Raw genomic sequence first — 14364 nt, 5'->3', positions numbered from 1 at the left:
CTTCGACATTCAATAACGCACTGTTTATGGCCAGATCGAGTCACATCTATCATAATTTGTGCACAGATAAATGCTCAGTCACATACTGCACTCTCTTGATGTCCTACAATGTGATTATCCGAGTGCAGTAACATAACATAGACGTACTGATTCACAATAATTTACATGTGGCGAGTAAATCATTAACACATTCACTGAATAAAGTTGACAAATATTGTCCTTGAAGTCTAACAGGCATCTCGGTACAAAAACGATGTGCACAGTAAATATAATATGAAAATAACACAATTCACAGTGCAATACTGTTGTCACAGTTTGCAGATTAACACAGCTCATGAAGTTAAGTGCCTGTTAATAGCCAGTCACTAAAAACTGTCACTGAATAAACTCTCAGGCACAGAATTTAGATAAAACTCGGCACCTTTTACGACTTGTGGTAACCCGTCTGCATATGTTGTGCAGTAATTTTGGGCACAGATCTTGCTCAATCATAACCTTCCGCAGGCTAACTAATATGCCTTCCAACAGCATTTCTTTTATAATATTACAATACTTAAAACCTAAGTTATCTAGTGTCGTTTGCTTTATTTTCATGAGTTACAATTAATAATTTATGTAACTTCCTGGCAGATTAAAACTGTGTGTCCGACCGAGACTCGAACTCGGGACCTTTGCCTTTCGCGGGCAAGTGCTCTTCCATCTGAGCTACCGAAGCACGACTCACGCCCGGTACTCACAGCTTTACTTCTGCCAGTATCTCGTCTCCTACCTTCCAAACTTTACGGAAGCTCTACCGGGCGTGAGTCGTGCTTCGGTAGCTCAGATGGTAGAGCACTTGCCCGCGAAAGGCAAAGGTCCCGAGTTCGAGTCTCGGTCGGGCACACAGTTTTAATCTGCCAGGAAGTTTCATATCAGCGCACACTCCGCTGCAGAGTGAAAATCTCATTCTGGAATAATTTATGTGTCTGAATAACTGAATAGTGGAATAAGATTTGTTTGACTGAAAACTTTTAGATAAAACAATAATTTCTACTATCAAAAAGATGCTCATATCGGAGCACAAAAAATTCCTGCTTATTTTAAAAGACACAGACTGATAAGTGGGATACAAGCTACCACATTCTACCTTTAAAAATTTCCAAAAAAATTTGGTATGCGAACATATTCGCGCCTTTTTAACATGCAACTCGCCTCAGAGTCCCACAAGCTCCCCTAACTGAAACTCACTCACGCCCACTAGTCCAACGCTGTAAGTCGTTCGTACCCATCCACTTCCAGTTGCCCTTTCTCATTCACTTATTCAGCCCAACTCATTCTCATTATCTCTGTGATTCTCTCTGCCATTGTCTCCTGTGTCGCAGCTAAAGCCCCTTACTTCTGTCCTACTGCTACAGTTTTCCCTCACTGTCACTGTCTCCCTCTTGCTCTCGCTTACTGCTAATACCTCATTCTTGCCTTCCTGCTGCTTCTACCTCTTCTCACCGTCACTATCTCTCGCTTTCCCGTTGTCATTGTCATATACTGTGTCTCTCTTTATCATTGGCTCTCATCCACTTCCACTTTCTCCTTCAACCACTGTCTCCTTCACTCTTTTCCTAGCACTGTTCTGTCGCTGTGTCCCTCTCTTTTTCTCACACCTCCATTGCCTCCCTCGCTCTTTCTACAACACAACCATTGCCGAATATCTTCCATTACTTATTACTTTTCCGTTTCTTTGCCAGTGCTGCTATCATCTTCTCTCACAGCATAAAATAGTGCGAATATGTTCGGATGCCAAAATTTTTGGGAAAATAATTAAAGGTGCTGAGGATGGTAGAATGATGCAGCTGGTACCCCACCAGTCAGAGTCTTTTAACATAAGTAGGAACATATTCGCATTTTTTGTTCTCCGACGAGACCATTTTTTCCTTTCTTTTCCCTGCTCAGCATGACATGCAACTCATACGAAAAGAAATATATTGGTCAGTAAAGACTATATAGTTAACATAGTAAAATACAAATAACGCAAAACTAATTTTACACCTCAGACTGGATTTGATGTGCACAAAAATTTTGTATGTTCTTCAGTACTACAACATGAGGTTCCCATATGACAACTACAGCATATTTCTCCGTCCTAAGTCACGTTGTAAACTACGTTTTCGCCTCACCCCGGATTTTACTCGTGTATTTTACGTGTACAAGTAGCGTAACTTTGAACCTTTGCACCTCGAAAACGAATAAAGGTGAGAGGAAAATTTTCAAGGCTGTTCGAGGGCAGGATACATCGTAAAAATTACAGCCATCTGTTGCGCATAGCCTTCTCAGAATCTGCTTCTGGGTTTTGGTACCCAAAAAACAAGCGTTTGGGATGATTCTCGGTAACAGATAATGATTTTTGAAAACGTTAAATGGCTCTTATATACACATGCCTGGAGAATGCAACGTTAAAATTTGAGCAATTTGTTGCGGTTATTTATTATTTAGATGCCGCGTCATACCGGATTTTATGTGTAGAAATAGGATAACCTTGAACCTCTGCATCTTGGAAACGGAGCAAGATATCAAGAAAATTATCGGGGTTGTTCGAGATTGGGATTTTAGGAATATATTGTAAAAATTTCTGCCATTTGCTGTGCATAGCCGTTTTGGAATCCTCGGCTGGGTTTTGGTCTGTTGGTGATGGCGAAAAAATACAGTAAACAAATCTTTTTGTGGGGTTTTCCGACGAACTGCCCATGAACTAATAAATGGTGCCTTCATAACCCCTTCAAACCCACCGTAGACCACATCAAATGCAAAAAGGACCAAACGACTTGCTCCATTTACCTAAGCAGGAGGAAATATGTAATACTCGTATTTTGACCGTGTGCTGTAGGATAGAGACACTAAAACAGTCCTTCTGATGGGTATACAAATGGTCTCTGGCACAAGGGCTGGCGAAAACAATTGGCTGTATCTTTTTATCACCAACAGAACCCTAAGTATGAGCACCAGAAAATCCCATTTTTATGCGCGGCGTCTGGAACATACTAGGTACGCATGCTGTCGCATGCCTACCGATTAAATTACACTGGCTAGTTAGCCAAAATATGAAATTCTATTTCAGTAACAGTGTTTCAGCTATGAATGCTTTTAAGTCTGAAACTAAATGAGTGCGCCGGCCGCGGTGGTCTCGCGGTTCTAGGCGCGCAGTCCGGAACCGTGCGACTGCTACGGTCGCAGGTTCGAATCCTGCCTCGGGCATGGATGTGTGTGATGTCCTTAGGTTAGTTAGGTTTAAGTAGTTCTAAGTTCTAGGGGACTGATGACCACAGCAGTTGAGTCCCATAGTGCTCATAGCCATTTGAACCATTTGAACTAAATGAGTGCAAATGTTACTATCGTATCTTCAACATTGGCTGTATAATTGTTTCACTTATTTATATGTATATTTGATCGACTTTAACAGGACGTTAGTTATTGGGTGTATATTTACATACATTGTAATTAGCACGCTTTTTAGGTAAATTAATTACAGATGCTGTCATGAGTTCTAATGAACCAAAAGAATGTAATGGATAATGGAGTTACGTTGGCTAAACCCCCAGTTAATATTCAAGATTCTTGTTACTGTGCGCATGCCATATAAATAATACTACTGAAAATATTTGCAAAAATAATTTTTTTTGGTGGGGGGGGGGGGGGGGAGAATAAAAACATAACAGGGGGAACAAATCCTCCTGCTTTGTTGCAAGGTGTAATAATTATTATTAAATAAATTCTTTGAGATGCTGTAGCATATGTTACAATTTCATTATAATATCGACTGTATTTTTTTCTGGACCTTTTAAATGTGGGATGTTTAGATGGGACTCCGTGTAGAATGGTTTTACATGCCTGTGAGGCACACGAGTATAGCACCTAACATTTAAATTAAAAGTCAATCTTACTATAAAAGTTAATCTTCTCCTTTTTTTTTAGGGCCTCATCGAAAGGACAGGAGGGGATGCAAATATCAGCGACCTACACCTCCAGCGGCTGTTCTTGTTTGCTCTTATGTGGAGCCTGGGTGCTGTTCTGGAATTGGACGACAGAGACAAGCTGGAGGAGTTCGTTCTCGAACACCCGACCAGGTACAAATGGCCTAAACTCAACGAAGGGGATTCGATTTTCGAGTTCATGGTGAACGAAGAAGGCGAATGGCAACACTGGTCAGAAAGAGTGGAAGAGTACATCTACCCCACAGACTCAGTCCCAGAATACTCGAGCATATTGGTGCCAAACGTGGACAATGTGCGCTCGACATATCTCATGGACACCATTGCCCGGCAAGGGAAAGCTGTATTATTTATCGGTGAGCAAGGAACGGCTAAGACGGTAATGGTGAAGGGTTACATGTTGAACTACGACCCGGAATTTCACCTGCAAAAGAGTCTTAACTTCTCCTCCGCCACAACTCCAAATATGGTTCAGAGAACAATAGAGAGTTATGTAGACAAGAGAGTTGGCACGACCTACGGGCCACCAGGTGGTCGTAAGATGACCATATTCATTGACGATATCAATATGCCTGTAATCAACGAATGGGGTGACCAAGTAACGAATGAAATAGTCCGTCAGCTTATGGAAATGAAAGGTTTCTATTCCCTGGACAAACCGGGAGATTTCTCAACCATTGTAGACATACAATTGTTAGCGGCTATGAACCATCCCGGTGGCGGGAGGAACGACATACCTCCACGACTTAAGAGACAATTCAACGTCTTCAACTGCACATTACCGTCCAATCGTTCTATGGATAAGATATTCAGTGTAATAGGCAAGGGTTATTTCTGTATCGAACGATTCAAGCAGGAAATTGTTGATTTTGTACCAAAACTCGTGCCTTTAACTCGTCGACTTTGGCAACAGACAAAAATCAAAATGCTCCCGACACCGGCAAAGTTCCATTACGTATTTAATCTACGAGATTTGTCCCGAATCTGGGGAGGCATGCTGTACATACAAGACGCTGAGCTTCCTGACATCAGAACTTTGCTGAAGTTGTGGATGCACGAATGTAAGCGCGTCATTTCTGATCGCTTTACTAACGAGGCCGATCGCGCTTGGTTCGACCTGAACATAAGAAGCTGTATAAAATCTGAACTGACCGAAGAAGACATTCAGCATTTCGACCCCGAAGAGGAATACTTCGTCGATTTTCTCCGCGAACCTCCGGAGCCTACGGGTGAAGAAGGTGAAGAAGACCTGTCTCTCGAAGCTCCGAAGATCTATGAGAAAATACCGAGTTTCGAGTTCGTGACGGACAAAGTGCGCACTTTCATGGCGGGTTACAATGAGACAGTACGCGGAGCTCAGATGGACTTGGTGTTTTTCCGAGACGCTCTCATCCACCTGATGATCATCTCGCGCATCATCCGGACTCCACGCGGCAGCGCCATGTTGGTCGGCGTGGGTGGATCTGGCAAGCAGTCCCTGACGCGGCTGGCCACTTTCATCGCAGGCTACCGCTGCTTCCAGATCACCCTCACTCGCGCCTACAGCACCAGCAACTTCCTGGAAGACCTCAAGCTCTTGTACAGGGCGGCGGGCTTCGAAGGAGTCGGCGTCAGCTTCGTCTTCACCGACAATGAGATCAAAGAAGAATCTTTCCTAGAGTATCTTAACAACGTGCTGAGTGCTGGAGAGGTGAGTGTTTTCATGTTCTGTCCAGAAGTATTAAACTACAGATCCATACGTCGTTAATACGAGGCGTGTTTTTTAAGTAAGTACTGTTTTGCCACACCGCGGCCGCAGCGCTACGGTCGGCGTTCTGCGCATGCGCACTGGGTACCTACATCTGTTGTCTACGCACTGACGCCATTGCAGTCTGATTCTTCCTTGTTTAAGTTGTGTACTGAGTGTTTAAGATGCCTCCGATAATCGTGATTCCCGCCGACTGTGAAGTACGGGCTGTTGTAAGATTTCTTAGTGCTAAAGGCCTAATAGCGATCGATATTCATCGTGAGATCTGTGCAGTTTACGGAGAAAACATATGAGTGATGGAATGGTAAGAAAGTGTGTAAGCGCATTTAAAGATGGCCACACAGATGTGCATGATGAACAACGGAATCAGAGTCCTTCGGTCGTTAATGAAAGTCTGGTGCAGGAAGTGGACAATAAGGTGAGAGAAAACAGACGCTTTACGATTTACTCCTTGCGGGATGACTTTCCTAATGTTTCTCGTAGTGTTTTGTGTGGCATTGTGACCGAGCACTTGAATTACCGAAAATTGTGCGCACGTTGGGTACCGAAAATGTTGACGGATGTGCACAAAACCAAACGTTTAGACAGTGCATTGACTTTCTGTGAGCGGTACCACAACGACAGTGATGATTTCTTAAGCCAAATTGTTACAGGCAATGAAACATTGGTGACCTACGTCACACCAGAATCAAAGCAATAGTCCATGGAATGGCGGCATTCAGATTCACCCAGCAAAGTGAAGTTTAAGCAAACAATTTCTGCCTGGAAAATCATGTGCACAGTGTTTTGGGACAGAAAAGGAGTCTTGCTTGTGGAATTTCTGCCTCGTAATGAGACAATCAGTGAAGCAGCTTACTGTAAGACATTGCACAATCTGCGCCGTTCAATTCAGAACAAAAGAGAGAGGGCATCGTTTTGCTGCATGACAATGCCCGTCCGCATGTGGAGAATCAGACCAAAGACCTCATCACATCTTTTCGATGGGAAACTCTAGATCATCCTCCGTACAGCCCTGATCTTGCGCCCAGTGACTACCATCTGTTCCTGCACTTGAAGAAACACCTGGGCGGGCAATGTCTTCAAGACGATGATGAAGTCAAAACAGTGGTGGCAGACATCTATGAGGAGGGTATTCAAAAACTCGTACAACGTTATGACAAGTGCCTGTAGAAAAGTAGATTACGGTACAGGCTTTCATGTAAAAACAAAATTATTGAGATATCTTAGCACGTCAATTTGTTAATTTCAAAATGGTACTTACTTAAAAAACACGACTCGTACCATTTAATGTACGTCATTTAAAGAGGGTGTACAAGAAAAACGAAACACTAAATAAAAATAAAACGTGCACCAGAGGACCCAAGTAACAGGAACACTACTAAAGGTAAAACACACTTTAGACAAAATCGAACGATTGCCTGTAGACATTGTGGAGACATTGTATACTGACATCCAGCTAGACAATGTACATAGATAGTCTAGAGCCAGATTTCACGCGTGCAGCGTGTGCGGACCTAGGCCTGGCCTGTCACTGGGCTTTGCTGGTTCCTTCTCGGAATTACACGGAACAGCGCAACAATTTGTTTCACAATGAGGTGAGGCGTTTTTCGGTCGGTACAAGTCTCTTGAGATCGGCAGAGTCGTGGTGTCATCGCTATTTACCCTTCGCTGTTTCTTCATGGTATGAAGGACATTCACAGTTGCAGTAGATGTTTGCACAACGACAGGCCATGAAGCGATCTATCGTCGCAATCCTTTAACATGAATAGGAATGACAAAAGAGAGGAATGAGATTCCTCAATTCTCATAAAGGATAGGAAGTGCATGTTTGCTGTGATACGACATAACAATACCTTGCAGAAAGAATTTAAGGATTTAGATGACACTGAAAGAGCAAAAAATTATGTTGTTGTTGTTGTTGTTGTGGTCTTCAGTCCAGAGACTGGTTTGATGCAACTCTACATGCTACTCAATTCTGTGCAAGCTTCTTCATCTCCCCGTACCTACTGCAACCTACATCCTTCTGAATCTGTTTAGTGTCTTCATCTCTTGGTCTCCATCTACGATTTTTACCCTCCGCGCTGCCCTCCAATACTAACTTGGTGATCCCTTGATGCCTCAGAATATGTCCTACCAAGCGATCTCTTCTTCTAGTCAAGTTGTGCCACAAATTTCTCTTCTCTCCAATTCTATTCAATACCTCCTCATTAGTTATGTGATCTACCCATCTAATCTTCAGCATTCTTCTGTAGCACCACATTTCGAAAGCTTCTACTCTCTCCTTGTCTAAACTATTTATCGCAACGTTTCACTTCCATACCTGGCTACACTCCATACAAATACTTTCAGAAACGACTTCCTGACACTTAAATCAATACTCGATGTTAACAAATTTCTCTTCTTCAGAAACGCTTTCCTTGCCATTGCCAGTCTTCATTGTATATCCTCTCTACTTCGACCATCATCAGTTATTTTGCTCTCCAAATATAAAAACTCATTTACTACTTCAAGCATTTCATTTCCTAATCTAATTCCCTCAGCATCACCCGATTTAATTCTACTACATTCCATTATCCTCGTTTTGCTTTTGTTGATGTTCATCTTTTATCCTCCTTTCAAGACACAGTCCATTCCGTTCAGCTGCTCTTCCTGGTCCTTTGCTGTCTCTGAAAGAATTACAATGTCATCGGCGAGCCTCAAAGTTTTTATTTCTTCTCCATAGATTTGAATTCCTGCTCCGAACTTTTCTTTTGTTTCCTTTAATGCTTGCTCAATATACAGATTGAATAGCATCAGGGATAGGCTACAACACCATCTCACTCCCTTCCCAACCACTGCTTCCCTTTCGTACCCTCGACTCTTAGAACTGCCATCTGGTTTCTGTACAAATTGTAAATAGCCTTCCGCTCCCTGTATTTTACCCCTGCCACCTTCAGAATTTGAAAGAGAGTATTCCAGTCAACATTGTCGAAAGCTTTCTCTAAGTCTACAAATGCTAGAAACGTAGATTTGACTTTCCTTAGTCTTTCTTCTAAGATAAGTCGTAGGGTCAGTGTTGCCTCACGTGTTCCAACGTTTCTACGGAATCCAAACTGATCTTCCCCGAGGTCGGCTTCCACCAGTTTTTCCATTCGTCTGTAAAGAATTCGTGTTAGTATTTTGCAGCCGTGGCTTATTGAACTGATAGTTCGGTAATTTTCTCATCTGTCAACACCTGCTTTCTTTGGGATTGGAATTATTATATTCTTCTAGAAGTCTGAGGGTATTTCGCCTGTTTCATACATCTTGCTCACCAGATGGTAAAGTTTTGTCAGGACTGGCTCTGGCAAGGACGTCAGTAGTTCTAATGGAATGTTGTCTACTCCCAGGGCCTTGTTTCGACTTAGGTCTTTCTCTGCGCTGTTAAGCTATTCACCCAGTATCGTATCTCCCATTTTATTCTAATCTACATTCTCTGCCATTTCCATATTATTGTCCTCAAGAACATCGCACTTGTATAGACCCTCTACATACTCCTTCCACCTTTCTACTTTCCCTTCTTTGCTTAGAACTGGGTTTCCATCTGAGCTCTTGATACTCATGCAAGTGGTTCTCTTTTCTCCAAAGGTCTCTAATTTTCCTGTAGGCAGTATCTATCTTACCCCTATTGAGATAAGCCTCTACATCCTTACATTTATCCTCTAGCCATCCCTGCTTAGCCATTTTGCACTTCCTGTCGATCTCATTTTTGAGACGTTTGTATTCCTTTTTGCCTGCTTTATTTACTGCATTTTTATATTTTCTCCTTTCATCAGTTTAATTCAATATATCTTCTGTTACCCAAGGATTTCCACTGTCAATCGTACTTTTATCTACTTGATCCTCTGCTGCCTTCACTATTTCATTCCGCAAAGCTACCCATTCTTCTTCTACTGTACGTCTTTCCCCCATTTCTGTCAATCGTTCCCTAATGCTATCCCTGAAACTCTCTACAGCCTCTAGATCTGTCAGTTTACCCAGGTCCCATCTCCTTAAATTCCCGCCTTTTTGCAGTTTCTTCAGTTTTAATCTACAGTTCATAGCCAATAGATTGTGGTCAGAGTCCACATCTGCCCCTGGAAATGTCTTACAATTTAAAACCTGGTTCCTAAATCTCTGTCTTACCATTATATAATCTATCTGAAACCTTTCAGTGTCCCAGGCCTCTTCCATTTATACAACCTTCTTTTATGATTCTTGAACCAAGGGTTAGCTATGATTCAGATATGCTCTGTGCAAAATTCTACCATGCGGCTTCCTCTTTCGTTTCTTATCCCCATTCTATGTTCACCTACTACGTTTCCTTCCCTTCCTTTTCCGACTATCTAATTCCAGTCACCAATGACTATTAAATTTTCGTCTCCCTTCACTATCTGCATAATTTCTTTTATCTCATCACACATTTCACCAATCTCTTCGTCATCTGCGGAGCTAGTCGGCATGTAAACTTGTACTACTGTGGTAGGCGTGGGCTTCCTATCTATCTTGGCTACAAAAATGCGTTCACTATGCTGTTTGTAGAAGCTTACCAACATTCCTATTTTTTAAAATTCATTATTAGACCTACTCCTGCATTACCGCTATTTGATTTCGTATTTGTAACCCTGTAGTCACCTGACCAGAAGTCTTATTCCTCCTGCCATCGGACTCCACCAATTCCCACTATATCTAACTTTAACCTATCCATTTCCCTTTATAAATTTTCTAACCTACCTGCCCGATTAAGGGATCTGACATTCCACGCTCCGACCCGTTGAACGCCAGGTTTCTTTCTTCTGATAACAATTTCCTCCTGAGTAGTCTCCGCCCGGAGATCCGAATGGGGGACTATTTTACCACCGGAATATTTTACCCAAGAGTACGCCATCATCATGTAACCATACAGTAAAGCTGCATGCCCTCGGGACAAATTACGGCTGTAGTTTCCCCTTCCTTTCAGCCGTTAGCAGTACCAGCACAGCAAGGCCGTTTTGGTTAATGTTACAAGACCAGATCAGTCAATCATCCAGACTGTTGCCCTTGCAACTACTAAAAAGGCTGCTGCCCCTCTTCAGGAACCACACGTTTGCCTGGCCTCTCAACAGTTCCCCCTCCGTTGTGGTTGCACCTACGGTACGGCTATGTGCATCGCTGAGGCACGCAAGCCCCTTCGCAATGTAATAAATGTAAGCTTCTAAGTCAGTACAATCAAAAGTTATGGTCATTTATGTCATATATTTTGACTCTCCAAAACTCACTCTTTAAAACCTACAGGATCCTCTTGTTGACCTAGAGTCATGAAATATGGCAAGAAGCAACATTTCTTAGTACAACGAAAGGGAAAAAAATGCGAAAACTGTTAATCTGTAATTAAATTTTTTGTCATTTGTTTTCTGACAGGCTGTCTGTTAAGACCCCTTTTTCTGAGGAACACGTAGACGTATCAAGTAGAAAGTTATGCTACGCATTAAGGTTTATGATCCCTTGACAGCGCAAGAATACTGAATCATCTAAGCGAATGCTATTAAACGAAACGACCGTTTGTGTCACAGATTTTGACAGTCGCAAATTCACTCATCAAAACCTATGGGACAGTTGCCGTTGACCTGGAATCATGAAATTTGGCAGAAAGCAAGGTTTCGCTGTATAGGTAAGAGGAAAAACAAAAAAACTGTTAATTTGTAATTATATCACACGGAAAAAATATTTATTTTGTCATTTGTTATCCTATTTCAAAGCAAAATTAAAATATGCTAGAAAGAATTGGAATTTCCGAGACAGTTAACTCACCAGTATGAATGTCGATAACACGCATTTATCGTCTAGATTCTCGATTTCTGGGATGGATTTACGGAACTCTCGGAGCGCGAGTCCCACTGGCACCTTGCCAGTCTTTTCATTTATATATATAATCACTTAGTACACGAACTGTTAAATAAAACAATAAAATTTTACTGTCATTAAGGTAAAATATCATTGCGTAAACAGTTAAAATTACAAAACATCTACATCCATACTCCGCAAGCCACCTGACGGTGTGTGGAGGAGGGTACCTTGAGTACCTCTATCGGTTCTCCCTTCTATTCCTGTCTCGTATTGTTCGTGGAATGAAAGATTGTCGGTATGCCTCAGTGTGGGCTCTAATCTCTCTGATTTTATCCTCATGGTCCCTTCGCCTGATATACGTAGGAGGGAGCAATATACTAATTGACTCCTCGGTGAAGGTATGTTCTCGGAACTTCAACAAAAGCCTGTACCGAGCTACTGAGCGTCTCTCTTGCAGAGTCTTCCACTGGAGCTTATCTATCATCTCTGTAACGCTTTCGCGATTACTAAATGATCCTGAAACAAAGCGCGCTGCTCTCCGTTAGGTCTTCTCTATCTCTTGTATCAGCCCTATCTGGTACAGATCCCACACCGGTGAGCGGTATTCAAGCAGTGGGCCAACAAGTGCACTGTAACCTACTTCCTTTGTTATCGGACTACATTTCTTTAGGATTCTTCCAATGAATCTCAGTCTGGCATCTGCTTCACCTACGATTAATTTTGTATGGTCATTCCATTTTAAATCACTCCTAATGCCTACTCCCAGATAATTTATGGAATTAGCTGCTTCCAGTTGCTGATCTGCTATATCGTAGCTAAATAATAAAGGATCTATCTTTCTATGTATTCGCAGCACATTACACATGTAGTTTCTGACCATTGTGTTTAAAAATTGATATAGGCTTTCTCTGACATCGAACTGTATCACTGCACTGTTACAGAGCAATGAAAACTTTTCGTCGTCTTACACGAATCGAGTTAGCTTCATTTTTTCATCGCAACTGAAATACGATAGTCTAAACGAGTTTCTTAGTTTCCCTTTTCTGTTTATTAACTGATTTACACAGCTGGCTATATAAATTACTTAGCTCTTTGTGCACCACAGGTGGCGAATTTGTTCGCGAAGGACGAGATAGACGAGATAACGGGGGAGCTTATCCCAGTGATGAAGGCGAAGGCGCCGAAGAGACCCCCGACGGCGGACAACTTGTACGATTTCTTCATCTCGAGATCAAGATCCAACATTCATTTGGTGCTGTGCTTCTCGCCGGTGGGCGAGAAATTCCGCTCACGGGCGCTGAAGTTCCCGGGGCTGATCTCGGGGTGTACTATGGACTGGTTCTCCCGATGGCCGCGGGATGCGCTAGTCGCCGTCTCCAACCACTTCCTGAAGGAATTCTACATCGTCTGCTCGCCAAATGTCAAGCAGCAAGTAAGTCGCATTATTACGATCAGTCTCTTGATAACAAAATGAACTATGTTTCTCTTACATTAAAAGTATGTTCAGTCATGATATATACATTTTCCTACGTATATCAATACTCCTCGAAGCCCCATAAAGTGTGCGACAAAAATGTACAAGGTTGGACCAAGAAATAGATCACAAAACTTGATAGCGATATCAACGCTGCAAGTACTAACCTCAAATTTATTTTCCTTTTCAGCATACTCCCGCTGTAAATTTAAATACTTATCCCATCTATTGACAAAGTTTTGAAAGCCACCAACAAATAATTATTGTGGCAGCTGAAGCGACCAACAAGTAACCTCGCGAGTCACGGCCTCATCATCTTTAAAGTGCTGCTCACACATGCGATTTCTGAACTGGTCAAAAAAGATGAAAATCACAGGGGGGGGGGGGGGGCGGGGCTGCGCGTTTTATGTACCATTCGTTTCCAGTTAAATGTTTGCAACAGCCCCCGCCTCTGCCTGTCTGAAGGCAGACATTGTCATCCTGGAAAATCACAGGAGTCCACCTCTTTGGCGACTTGAGGCCTGTCGCAGTTCCTGCAGAGTGTTACAGTAAAATGCGGTACTAATGGTCTAACCATAAAGTTCGACTTGAACAAGATGACACCCTGCATGTTCCCCTAGTAAACAACTGAAGGCCTCCAGTGCTTTATGCTCGCAACACCCAACTACAAGTGCCCCATTCCCTACAATGTTCGCCGTAATGTTCTGCAGGTTGTTATTTTTTGACGACTTCCCCCATCATAGGGTTGGATTCTGTGACTACGAACCACATTGAGATGCTGCTTTTACGCACAGAAGCCGGTCGTGTATAAATCATAACTTAACAGCTGTATGCGGTTTTATTCAAATTTAATTTACCATATTTTGTAATTACACTGAAGCGCCAAAGCAACTGGTATAGGCATGCATATCCAACTGAAGAGACATGTAAACTGGCAGAATACCACGCTGCGGTCGAAAACGCCTATATGAGATAAGTGTCTGGCGCAGTTTTTAAATCGGCAACTGCTGCTACAATGGCAAGTTATCAAAATTGAAGTCACTTTGAACATGGTATTATTAGTCGGCGCACTAGCGATGAGACACAGCATCTCTGTGGAGCGACGAAGTGGGGATTTTCCCGTGCGACCATCTCATGAGTATACCGTGAATATTAGGAGTCCGGTATGACGTCAAATCTCCGGCATCGCTGCGGCCGAAAGAAGATCCTGCAAGAACGCGACCAACGACGACTGAAGAGAATCGTTCAGCGTGACAGAAGTGCAATCCTTCCGCAAATTGTTGCAGATTTCAATGCTGAGCCATCAACAACTGTCAGCGTGCGAACCATTCAACGAGACATCATCGATATGGGCTTTCGGA

The 14364-nt window shown here is 42.6% G+C and overlaps 1 protein-coding gene across 1 annotated transcript in view; it reads left to right on the top strand.

Moving 5' to 3' along the window:
* The window catches only part of LOC126456197 (dynein axonemal heavy chain 8-like), a 503569-nt gene that overhangs the window by 232391 nt on the left and 256814 nt on the right, over positions 1-14364 (top strand). Inside the window, exons 22-23 of the mRNA XM_050091951.1 lie at positions 3943-5649; positions 12635-12961. Of these exons, the coding sequence (XP_049947908.1) occupies positions 3943-5649; positions 12635-12961 (2034 nt within the window). The remainder of the gene's footprint in view (positions 1-3942; positions 5650-12634; positions 12962-14364) is intronic.

Source organism: Schistocerca serialis, chromosome 2, assembly GCF_023864345.2.
Source record: "Schistocerca serialis cubense isolate TAMUIC-IGC-003099 chromosome 2, iqSchSeri2.2, whole genome shotgun sequence".
Lineage (NCBI taxonomy): Eukaryota > Metazoa > Arthropoda > Insecta > Orthoptera > Acrididae > Schistocerca > Schistocerca serialis.
The sequence above is the reverse complement of the archived record's forward strand: the minus strand, read 5'-3'. Positions and strand labels throughout refer to the sequence as shown.